A 13,600-nucleotide genomic window follows, 5' to 3' on the forward strand; every position below is an offset into this window, starting at 1 on the left:
GGTGCCTTTTGAGAGAAACAAAACGTTTGGGTAGTCTTGCACCTTAACAAAGAGCTAGATTCATGTCTCCTCAAGAATAAACAACTCCATGTTCTGTTATATTACTTGACTGAAGTGATGGTAAAGACGGCATAAAACTGGCTCACTCACTCACCTTATTTAGAGGTGAATATATATCATAGGTATATTATTAGCTGTGCGCTAATCTACAGGCGACGCTTGTGTTAAGCGCTACATGGATTCCAGTGGTCAGGCAGGAGTTTGGGTTCTTCTAAAATCGCTGAACATGTCAAAGTGATAAATACGAGGTGTTTTTATTTAACACCGCACTCTGTAATACTGCAACCCTTATTTATATGACGGCAGCATATAAATAATCGAAAACAGATAGATCATGTAAAATAAAATGTGAGAAGATGTATCTTGCTGTTTCTCTTTATATGTAGATAATGTGTCTTTATATAAACAGTCGCGAAAAAAAACACATGCACCCTGGCCTGTTTTCTGGTAACTGAAGCTTAAACGCACAAGAAATAATTATCAACATCTAATACGGGTAAACGATATAGCATGCTTTATACAAAAGAGTAACTCATTAGTTAGTCGATTAATATTTCAGTCATATTTATGCTTAAGTGTCAAGTGTTGTGTTTTGCTTGCCTGTTATTTACGATTCCCATGAACCATAAAACGTATTTGGGTGACGGCTACCAAAGTTGTTAAAACCATCATTTGGTAGTATTACTTTTTAATAAGATATGTTTCAATAAAGTATATATTCTATTTAGTTGCTGTCCAAGAAAGTGTCGCTGATCAAGTCGAGTGCCGTTGAAGCCTTCTTGAGTCGGATCAACCCTGATTTGTATGACCACGTCAAAACACACTACACACATTCAGCAGAGGAGGCCATTCTCAAACTCAGGTACTGTATCACTGTCGTGCTGTCACGTGCTGCATGACACCGGAACGATGTGGGCCTCCTTACACAAAGCAAAATCACTGAGGTAACCTTAATGCAATGTTGGGAGTTAAGGTTAAGGCTGCTTCGTACAGGAGACCCTGGTTGTGTGTCACGTGAATATGTAAGATGTCAAGTGGATATGTTTTACAGATATATCACGAGGTTATTATGTGCATGCCCAATAGATAGATGTTTTAATGGTTATGTCTCACATATTTACCACCGTATATGTTTTATAAATGTTTCAAATAGGGATATGTTCTTTTGAGCCATGTAGTGGTTGTCCTGTACATGTGCCACGTTTCAAATGCCTCTAGATGCGTCAAATGGATATGCCCTGTAGATCTATTAACTGGCTATGACCTGTGTCATGTGGATATGTGTCACTGATGAGTCATTGGATATGTGAAATGTATAGCTCCTGTATCGCGTGTGATATATGTAAGGGAGTGTCAGGGCTATACACAGGGAGCTTGGACCGGTGAAAAGACATCAACATATACCCCTGAAGATCAGAGGTAGAGTAAGTCTTCATCATTCTATGCTTGCCAAAAAAGGCGACTATTCCTGTCGTAAGAGGAGACTAACGGGGTCAGGTGGTCAGGCTCCCTGAATTGGTTGACACTTGTGATTGGCTCCCAATTGCGCAGATCGATGCTCTTGCTGTTGATCACTGGACTGTCTTGTCCAGACTCGATTATTTACAGACAGACGCCATATACAGAGAATATCGTTGAGTGCGGGGTAAAATTGACCTCACTCACTGAACACAAATCCAACAAGACGTTTTCACACATATGTAATGGTAATAACCTAGACAGGCTTATAAAATGATGGCGAAGTCTCGGGAGTACTTCATTTATCCGCAAGAACGGGTCCACAACTTCAAGTTGACATAGGATAATACCTCTGACAACTCCTGCGTCCGTCAGTGTCAGCACAGCAGAACAGGGGTTCCAGTTACCACACTGATGTGCCTTCATGGCGGCGAAGGTCAAACATGTCGGTGACATGATCCTGGAATGAAATGATAAAACATCTTCATGTTGACGTTACGGGGACAGTGAGAGCTATGTTCATGATAAGACCCTCCGCTAACATTGATCAATGCCAAACATTGAGTTATTCCATTTCTCAGTCCCACGGGACAAGGGTGATTTATGTCGACAAGAAGTCATACTTCAACAGTATACTGGGAACAGACGCATTAACGGCTAATTGCAATTCTGGGTTTCTATTTGTACAAGTATAAGATTTGGTTGTATTAAACTGGTTTTGGCTGTTGCCACTGTGTGGTCGAAGAGAAATAGAAGATATCTGAGTGTAGGTTTTATTGAAAATGTAAAGATCAACGTTGCCAGTTTATATTCTGGCATAGCCAGATTGGTTACAAACATTCATATTTGGATAGTATTGAGGTCGTGCCCAACTTTTATTGCAACAACCATGTGTATTCCCGTTTCTTTTTAAGTTATAATAACCTCGCCCACGACCGTCTCCAGGCTGCGTCATACCAAACACGTTACTTGCTGTTCCTTACCTGGCGCTCTGCATTAATAGGTAAAATCAGCACTGGTCGACTCGGAGTCATAATGTGCCTGTGTAGGTTATTCGAGTTACTTAGTCATGGTATCTCAGTGAGCCAGCTCTTTAAAACCGGGTTAGGTCTGGGCTAGTACAAGCAGCCACACATTCCCACGCATGCACGTCGTCATTTGTAGACCCTTTCGCCAACAACTGGTGTGGCCATCACTGACTTTCAATGGCCCTTTTTACAGCCCCCGCTGTTTGGTCTTTCACGTATGGAAGTATTAGTGCCATAATCTATGCTCAATGAAATCTGTTCCGGCAGATTACCAAAACTGATTATTTTCTGCAGTGGCGATTTATGTGCATTGGACATGGTCGATGAGGTTTCATCATATGTTGTCATTGGTCAGGGTATGTTCCTGATACAGTCTTTATGCCCCTTTTTATCCCGGTTTATCACCCCCCCCCCCCCCCCCCCGGCAAAGTTTACTGAAGCAAAGTGGTTATATTTTTATGTAGTCACTCTGAGAACCTGTTGCATGTGTAGCCCTATCGCTAAGATCGGCTCGATTTGTTTCCAGAGTTACGTCCCTTGGGTGTCACAGGGGCCTAAGATCGTGTGTTCGTCTTGCAGATTCCTGATTGAGTTTCTGAATTTTCCAGCAGCAAACCCACACTCGTGGATTTTACACAGTTGAGAAACATCTAAGTCATGCATCAGTTGTACATCTGACAGATATATATTGATAGCACTGGAATCCTGCCCTTTAAGGTTCATTTCACTCACATCCGGCGTAAGACTGCGTTAGTATTGCTACGGATGAAGTGACAACCCAGTCACAATAGCCAAGGCTTATGCGTTCAAGAACAGCTTCCTCTCGACAGATTCAACTCAAAAGGGTTTGCTACATTTGCCATGTTCCTCTGTGTGCACCCAGGCAGAGTCTCATCTCTGCTCAGAGTGCATTGGATCGGGGATGTCAACACGCATCCCTTCTAATGGAACTACAGAGAGCATGTAACCATGGTGACGTAATATGCCTAACATTATCGTTTGTGGCGATGATAGTCAGCAGAGAACTCGTTATCACCCTGTTCCTCCGTAATGACACATTGATGCGATCCTAAACAGTTGTTGGGACAATAATCTCATTTGATGACCTAATCGCGTAAAACGGGGGAATTACCTGCCAGTCACGACAAACGGAAATAGAAACAAATGACATAGAAGTGAAATACGCCAGCGATAGCTCTAACTTCAAAACTTTTATTGCTGATAGGGTCATCTGGACATCACACACAAGCTACAGGCCCATATCCATTACCCGTCATAAACAGATTCATTACAATTTTCATGTTGGGTGTATTGAGCCGATGGTGGGCCTGGTCTGTCTGACCCTCCCCACTTTCCACTACCCTCTCCTGTTAAATAACCAGTCTTTGAATATTAATGCATTTTTCATTGGTTGATGCCACTATAGTTACAATGAATACATTTTGGTGGAAACCACTCCGACCACTTCCTATTGCGCAGTGTCATTTTTTCATAGCTCGCTTAATCTCACCACCCTATAATACATGACCAGTTCCTGGTTCTCTGATGACTCTCAAACGTCGTAAAGTCCCGGTAAGTACACAGTCTTCAGTCATGTTATTTTCAGTTAAATGACGCATGTCTAGCATTAGGGTAACTTCGAATGGTTTGAGGAGTTTTGTATTGACATTAATAGTGACATGTTTTTTTTAAGATGGGCTATTGGCCTTGTCTCAGATCCCCTTTCAAAATGAGCAGTTGGCTGGGTATAATCAGATAAATCATTTATAGCTATACTATGGAATCATACCACTTTGTTTAACAGGTGAGTGTACGTCTTTGGTCAAAACTTTCTTGGACTACTAGCAGGCCGGGGCTTAGTTCCTTGTTTAGCTCTGAATGAAGAACAGCAAAGTCAATTTTAGTAATTACCTATTTATAGCTCCAACTTGGGTCTTCCAGTAAATATGATTCTCATTCATTCAATAACACATCAGTTCGTCTTCCTCCAAGCCTGACCAACTACCACGAAGCCCTGTAACACCAACCTTCGTCTTCATCTTATACGGGAACCATAAACATGCCCCTAACCATGAATGGCGTTGCCTTCGTAATCATCCAGCTTCTTGAGTAGAAGGCAACTGTCACTAATACATAGCTGAAAGGTCCTTTATCGATATTATATCTAGACAATCCTCTTTGACATCAGTTCAGAGATATTTGCCTGCGACCATGTCCGAGCAGAAAGTAACAACAGTTCCAGAACAGAAGCGTGGGTCCTTCCCGTCAAGACTATAAACAGGTCCTAATAAACACTCACCGACTGGAAGGAAAATAACATAAAATTACTTCCGGTCCCTGATGGTTTGTAGTAGGCACTGTCCATTAAAGATACCAACTTGTGGATGGCGAGGACTCTTCGATGCTGATCCGACATTTGACCCAACCACCGCGAATAACTTAATGGTACCTAAAGGATGGCATGGCGGACTGGCACTCCCAAAGGTATCATGGATGAAGTCTTAATGTGCTTCTATCGAAGCCTATATAATCCAGTTGCTTAGCTCATAATAAAGTTATATTGTCTACAGGTCAGCTACAGCCGCGGTTTATAGTTTTTTTGTTTGCTACTAATGCCTGCAATAGATTTTAAAAGTGTCTGCAGAAAGCTAAAAAAAAAAGAAAGGCATAAACGTCAGTTCGATCGAGACTGTTTTTCTTCTAAAAGAGCTCCACAAATGTAGCACGTTTCCTTTTGATGTAGTTGTTATTCAGCTCCGATTGGTCATGGAGTCAGACGACTTCCATGTGGGGTTCCTGTACTGGCGCCAATTTGATACGGGCAGTGCTCTCGATGTCTGTCAATGGGATTATTCGTTATGCTAATCATGTGTCTGCGCTGTGTCTGGTTGCGCGTTCCACCGATCTGATTTTGACTAAGTTAGCTACGAACGCCTGCTGCTGTATACATTCTTCGATGACTTCCTAACTATACACTTAAGGAGCATTGGTCAGTCGGACCTTGTGTCTATTGCACAATGTCGTTCCCGGTCGGGGTCCAGCAGACATCCGTGCCCAGCATGTTATGGATAGAAAACTGTCGTCCAGACAAGGTCGTCTCTATCCACATCACGTTTCTTGCTTGACAATGGTAGAGACGTCTTTGTGGACAGCGTTTAAAAGATATTAGTCCTTGTTATATCAACACTTGAAGTAGCATCAGGTTCGCCCTTCTTTGTCGCCATCCAATGTCAGTGACTGATAGCTGACAACCTATTGTCTAGGTAACGCCATGTACATCCATGATGAGATGGCCAGTGAGGAAGAATGAGTTTGGTTTGATTGGTGCTGAGGTTACAACATGACGTGCTTGTTTATTGCAGGCATAAATGTTAGACTAAACATACTGTCACCACTTTAGTTGACATACTGGGGATAAATGTGGTATTTACACAGTGCCTGGTAGTCTTCAAATTTCATTCATAATGACCTGAAATTAAGTTATAACACGTTATAAATAACGGATAGTATACTCGTAGCCAGTAATACAGTGATATATCCTGTTAATGGCAGAATGAAGGCAGCATGTACGTATTTATGTATAACAGATAACATTCATTAACAGAAGTGACCATATTCTTTCCATTACCATAAAATATCTGCTAAAAGCATAAAAGCTGAGTCCGCTGTCCGATTCTGAGAGTATCATTAACACGAGACTATAAACTAGAAATGAAACCAGGTGTTAGCATGAAGGAAAGAGTGAGTAATACGCCACAGGGGGTGAACCAATCAAAGGTCATGGCATTGCTTTTGTAGAATGTTGGCAGACAGGCGATTGTCTATGCTTCTAGCACATCGAATGAGAGGAAATTGTGTCAAGCGAGTGGACAAGCTGTCACATCCCAAATATTATGAAAAACACTTCCGACCTTCAGGCAAAGTGACCATAACAGGTACGTGGCCAGTGGTACCAGTGTCAGAGTTTGATAGTCTCAATGTGTGGTTGAAAAGTGTGGACCCGCCTCCTGTGGGCACGTGGTAGTTGTGCGCGTGGCTGGTTAGACCACATGGTTTCAATGTCAACAATCCAGGCGGGGAAGTGTCTCAGCAGGATGAATGATGGCTGTGCCTCGCAAGGAAGTGTCTAATTCGGGCACTTGGTAACATGGTGACAGTGCAAGCATACGCCAAGGTCAAGGTCACTGGATCCAGACAGATTATTACGACGACGATACATGCGTAGGATTTGAGGTCAGCAGTCTGCCCAAATAGTTTAATATTTCTTTTTAAATCCAAGTGGAAATATTCAACAGAACTATATGTTTTCGTTAATGTTTAATAAAATCACATACACAAATGGTTTCAACAGTTATCTGTCCAGAAGCAGTCTTAAGCATTACGACAGTAGCTGTCTTCATCGAACACTAAACATTATACATTTAAAATCTATTTTGAACAAACCCATGGTCATTTATTACTTACTCATCCACAGTAACTGACATCTAAATGATTAGGTCTTATATCTTACCCAGGTCGAATAATATTGGAGATGGTATTAATTGCTCTTTGTCAAAATTGATCTGTGCCTGATAAGGGAATGTGTCAGCAGTGTTGGACTGGGACATCTGAAGATACCGAGCACACATATTGGTAGTGTTGGGTAGACGATGGCTCGGGTACGTGCGAATGTGACGCAAATGACCAGACGATACAAATTTGAGCTCGATACTGTATTCCAAAAGGAATGCAAAAAATCAAAGTATACAAATAACAGTATTGAGGCGTGGGGTAATGAATTCACAACACACATGTTCTAAGGCTATTTGTCTCTTTGCACTTCGTTTAAGCCAATATAGCATTACGGGGTTTGTGTGTGTTGTGACCTAAATGTGTAACATGTAACCGAGAACCTCAATGAGGAAATACTGAATGTAAAAAGATCGGGGCAATGAGTTCCATGTTCCATGATTGTGTCCATGTCTGTGATACAAGTCCATGCTCGGTGGTAGCAAGCTTTGTAAGTGGGTTAGGACGTTATTCCATAGTAACTATGGTCTCTCCTCGGCGTTAGAAGTGTTGGCTAAACATTGAAATGTCGTTATTTGGGCTCTTTATAGATTTCCTGTCCAACTTGGATTCTATGTCTAGCAGAGTACAGATTTGATTTAATCCGACAGTGCACGTGATGCAGTGTCCCTGCGCGTGCAGAGAGCCGCGAAGACGTACAATTTGCAAATTTGTCATAAATCGAGTTTATTTTAACGGGTCAATCGTTAACAACATCAGCACCAACAACGTCTAAAGTAGTTGCCTTTAATGCGTTAAGCACCTTAATGCAACGTGTGTTAGTGAACAAACCTCACTGGCCTTGATGCGTCTATTCTGAGGTTCCGATTAGCGCTCTGATTCCTTGTCTCTCCAGCGTGAACGTGATTCCCATAGTAACCATATCGTTCACCAAATCCCCATTGTCAGACTGACACCCATCCATCTAAACACCATTGCTCTGAAGTCAATAAGAGCCTGATTTGGTAAATGGGGTGCAAGTTTGTTCTTGAAGGGGTGGGGATGAATTTTGGTGTGCGAGTGTCAGCGTTTTCATAATGATATTGTTGTTGCTACTGTTGTTGTTGCTACTGATGTTGTTGCTACTGTTGTTGTTGCTACTGTTGTTGTTGCTACTGTTGTTGTTGCTACTGTTCCACTAAAGAATAAATGCAAGTGATGAAGCCAAGGAAGAAAGAGATGAAGAAGAGAAATTAAAGGAAAACATGTGACAATTTATTCCATTCATTTTGGAAATGTTGCGTCTCGATGTATATTATTTTTTCTCATATACATTGATCCTGGCTAGAGGTATGCTCGCAAAATGGAGTATCCCCTACTAGTTTATTGTATATGTTTAGTATTTGCCCAAACTGTTGAACATCCTTCGCCACGGATATTAATATCTTCCATAACTATATCATACATGTCAATATATGTTTGTGCATACTGTCAACAAGACTGACGGGTATCTAAAGGACCTTTTGAAGGTTCAATACTCTTCTGGATGCCCATTGATAATGAAACTACGATATTCTCGTTACTGGTTAAAAATATTCAAGGAGTCTTTTGAATACACACATTTAGTCGGATATCTTCACAAGAATGGCCATTGTGAAAAAAATAAGCTTGCGGACTCTCTGGAAGCCGAACCTTCAAAACTTCAAAGATTCTTCTGAATGCATAAGCAGGTTGTTGTGGAACCTCCATCAGAATAGCCAAGTAGTGCGATGACAATGTCTAAATGTCGACACCAGTGCTGCTATTGAGCAAACAATAGGCGCCCCATGTCATCAGACAAACAGCAAATATATCACTCAGCTCAATCCTCTTTGACCTTTCTGGATGTTTAGACAGGAAAAGTCTGACATTGCTAATCTCACCCTGTGCAGCGATCAGAATGCCAAACTGATATTGGGTATTGCTTCGTTGTATTTAAGCTGCAGCGTTATCGGCCACTCAAACAGACAGTTCTAGATAGCCAGTTCATCTCTTTCAGCTAGCTATCAACAGCAAACAGTCAGCTGATACTCAGACAGGCACGATGGTCCATCCAGCGTGCTTCACGACACTGCCTCTAAACTAAATGGTCACATCAAATAAAGGTTTCAAAAATTTATCCTTTGCGCTTTCAGTGTTATTGAAGTTGTTTAATACTCAACCAGCCAGATCAGACCTGGTCACTACACTCAAATAGATGGTGTAATTATCCCCCGGGACATCATCAATGTGATGAAAGATTCAGATTGATCAATGTCCTTCACAACGATGATTACACGTAGGGTAGACATGGTAAATACTAGAACCATGTTCCGAGTGAGTAAATGAAGCATAAAGAAACATCAGTCCCTGAATCGTTAGAATAATGATGATTCATTGCGTCACTTTCTTTATGAGTACGCTGATAAAGGAACGGTTGTACTTCAGAGCGTCGTTTGAGTAGAAGTCTTGCATGATAAATGAGTGATATACAACGTTAATTGCTGGGGTCACAGTTTTCGTTGACCACTGTTATGTACAGTTGTCGGTTATCTAGTTCTTGTGTCAGGTTTTGTTTCGGGCTGTGTACGTATGTCATGTACTTAGTCAGTCTTGTAATTACAGTTGTGGAGTTGATGAGCCAGTTTGGGGAACCATCGATTGTTAATCTCAGGGGTATCAGATCATTGCGTATTCAATTGGCCCTAGCGCTAAACTGCCTTGTACAATGTAAGCATTAAAATATCTGTCTGATCATGGTTATAAGAACATACGTAACGGAGATTTGTCTCATGTGCGGGTTTCTAAAGAACAGTGGTCTGAAGTTTTTGAAAAGTTAAGATCTATCTAGTAGCACCTAAAGTAGAACTACCGTCTTTTTAAACAGACTGTGAGGAGCCGGATGGTTGAAGTGTTCAACCTTAAGACTCATTTCTGGTTCATCCATTTCATAAATATATTCATCATTTCTGGTGCCCCTTCGCCGCGATGTTATTGTAATATTGCTAAAAGCGGCGTAAAACCACACTCGCTTACTCCCTACTCACTCCAAGCTTTCTGTGTAACAAAATGATCTCGTCACGATGCGGCTAAGATATTGCCGATGTGACGTTAAATATTAACTCACTCACTCACTACAAAATGATCTATGTATGATCAAGCATATTCAAACGCAGTACAGAATAGCCAAGTTTTATGTTACTTAATCTGTCACGAGTTGTAACTACGAAAGATCTCTTTAACTTTATTTGACCGTCCAATAGCACAGTACAATTGCACCGCAGGAATATTGCAGTCTTGAAGAATTGGTTCCATCGTGCAAGACCATTCCACTGAACATTCGTTCATATTCATCTGAAACTACAATTGTAAATCATTACAAACTAAATTCCATCTCGCTAAGTGTTCTCAGATTTACTGCTGCCATACATAAAATAAAATAAGTGCATGAATGTTTTTACATTGTAGGACTGTGAGTGTTCAATGGCTGCTCATACGTTAGTCCTAATAGTCAGCAAACATAGTTTGGAGACCTTTCTCCAAATGGAGATTCGTTCATCTGTGTTAGCGGTTTTCGAAAAGCATGGTTACAAGTCCATTCACACACATGTGGAAACATATGTCAGTTAAAACTTGCTTTCCATATTTACGACTACGGTTACCCGTTGTAGTTCGGAGACGCACAGAACGTCACTTGTGAGAAACATAGAAACCAGGGTCTGACAAGGTTGTACAGAGCTTCCGTTCATCCGATACGTGCAAGAACCAGGGAAGATATATCTAACCTAAATACCAGCAAGCATAAAGCAGAGTCTTATATTACAGCTGTCGATAATCCTGGCTTTGGGAATCAAAGATTCGATGAACTTCCCCAAATTGAAGATTACTGACAGCCGAACGGTTTCCATATCGATGAGCGTTTGAGAGATGTTGTTAAGTAGACTTTCATGTAGACGTCGGTAGACGTCATGTAGACTCCGGAAGTCCATCGTAACTTAAACATACACTTACGACGGCCTTGGTGCTGAAACCGTACCATCATATGTATTAGCTTTGTGAGCATGTCTTCTGTTTGCCCCTACCCTGGATATTTAACCGTGGATAATTGGGCGTATGATGGTTCCAATTCCGGTCGACTTTTACCATGTGTTTTTGGATGATGGGAGAACATCAACAAATTATTTCGGCAGTAATGTAAATATCACACTTAACATGTATGTGATGTCTGCGTGAAGAGACGGATTGTAGTAGATCACTTGGCTCTGCAACTGGGGGTCGGTAATGGTTACTTCATGAATTGACGCCGTTGACTCTCGACGTCTGCTGTGTACAGAAACAAATGAAGTGTAATTAATATACCATGATGTCTTATTTCGGAGGATCTAAAGAGAAGAAAGACGTAATTAAACTTGCCTGAACTGGAATTGCGTATTGTCCACATCTGAGAAACAATGTTTGAACGAGACTTGGGTGATGTCTCGTGAGATCTCGAAGTCTACTTGATCCTTTATGACGGAATTGGTTGATAATGACCTCTCCCTTAGGTCGTAACGCCATCTAGCGGAGACAGCTCTGTGCATCGCACAGCCATATTCCTTAATTGAAATTGTATTTACAAACATGAAAATGCCCAATGTAAAATAAATAAAGGCAATAACTGCGAGTGATATTCAATGACCCCGTATAATTGGATGGTGGCGGTTCTAGACACTTTGAGTGTACACCATTGATTCCATAAACCCCGTTTCCACAAGAGCAAATTTCAAAATCAAACTAAATATTTGAACACTCTAAGTATTGAGCTGACTTTACAGTTCGCATTCAACAACAAACCCTGAATAATCTATAAAGACGTAGATTCTAAAGAGTGCGAGTCTGATGGGACATTTGAGAAAGTTTTGATTTTTGGTATAGCCATCGGGGTTCGGTTTGCTTCTAACAAAAAATGATTGGTTGTATAGAACGCAGATTTGTTCATTTCTGGGAGGTAAATAGCGAAAGCAAGACTGTCTTTGAGACGGCGGTGGAAAGTGTCCATGTTCGATAAAACGCTCCGATTCAGTCAGAATCAATGCACCAGGAGTTCCCGATCTTGTTTTCGAAGCGACCGCCGTATTTACGCCGAGAGTCTGGCCTGTGTTAACATTGGGATATCAGGCTGCAGAATTAGGACCGCTATTCGGATCCAGTGGATGTAGATCACAGGTTACGTGGATACTTTACACCTAGTTGCTACTTGCGTCGTACATTAACGTGCTTTGGTAGGGTAAAGAACACCAGTTACCCTCTGCCATGCAAAGATTCAGCAGAACACGTTTCCTTTAGGCTTGTTTACACTTGTGCGCTTGTACTATAGATTTCTGGAAGGATATTGGCTGTTCGTGACGATAAAAGCGTCCGGTGTATTTGAAACTGTATTCGTTCTTCCATTTCAAGAAACTGAAGACATCGTGTCGAACTGTTCTTAGGAGCTGCTCTTCAAATCTTTTCCAAACATTCAGTATAATGACAGATTTTTTAAAATTATATTTGGTAAAACTTTATAAGCAATCGTTTTCCACAATTTACGGGATGAAATGTGTTTCAAATTAATCAATCCTTAATTTTTCAACTCATATTTCAATCGCAGAGTATGGTTTTGCTCTATTTGCGTTTGCAACACACTACGGGAACTGTCGACAATGAAATGATTAAGCATTAAAACAACTTTGGACAGCTTTCGACTGTAACTGGTTACTGCCCTTACTCAAACCATTTTTCACCCAATTAGCCGTTGTTTTTCCAGAGTGCGTTACTGGTTAGAACCCGCAGCATTATTAGAATAGCCTTTTTCATATTTGTAAACCAGAAATTAGGAATTTTATGAAACCGGTTATCCTGTCATCTTAATATATGCTTGTACTTTAATTACAGATAATGCGTGAACATGTTTTTCATGCACCGTCTGGTTCCTCGGGGTTTGCTAAATGGCAACTTACAAGATACTAAAGCCTTGGAAAAACGCTGAAGTTTTGTCATAGTATATTCCTGACATCACAACAGTATAGTACAGCTTTGAGAGAACTGGTCCAGTTTTAGCTCAGAATATCGATGATAACTCAACAGTATAGCACAGCGTTGAGAAAACCGCTTGAGATTTATCACAGTATATCACAAACAACTCCACAGTAGCTGTTATGAGTTGAGAAATCTCCTTGGGTTTTATCACAGCTTATCGCTGGTAACATACAGTACACTATAGTCTTGCTTAAGCAAACTCCTCAAAATTTATTACATTATAATGCTGCACATAATTTATACTGGAATTACATCTTGTAAAACAATTTACAACATTGTGGACGTATATAATCGTTGAATATATATCACCTCAGTCGAGGGATGCATGTCCCATTCGCCAAAGATTATGAGGGCTGGAAGTCCAGATTTACGAGATAAGAGCAGACAGTGGTATTGTACCACACGTCAACTTCAACAGACGCCATTAGCAATTGATGATTTCTTCCTTTTCCATATAGGCTAATGAGAATGAACGATACTCCTTGGACAAT

The 13,600-nt window shown here is 40.9% G+C and overlaps 1 protein-coding gene across 1 annotated transcript in view; it reads left to right on the plus strand.

Annotated features, from left to right (window-relative positions):
- LOC137290913 (glutamate receptor ionotropic, NMDA 3A-like) overlaps positions 1-13,600 on the plus strand; it is a 93,164-nt gene that overhangs the window by 53,537 nt on the left and 26,027 nt on the right. The window contains exon 4 of the mRNA XM_067822116.1: positions 789-922. Coding sequence (XP_067678217.1) covers positions 789-922 — 134 coding nt within the window. The remainder of the gene's footprint in view (positions 1-788; positions 923-13,600) is intronic.

The sequence above is a fragment of the Haliotis asinina genome, chromosome 7 (assembly GCF_037392515.1).
Source record: "Haliotis asinina isolate JCU_RB_2024 chromosome 7, JCU_Hal_asi_v2, whole genome shotgun sequence".
Taxonomy (NCBI): Eukaryota; Metazoa; Mollusca; class Gastropoda; order Lepetellida; family Haliotidae; genus Haliotis; species Haliotis asinina.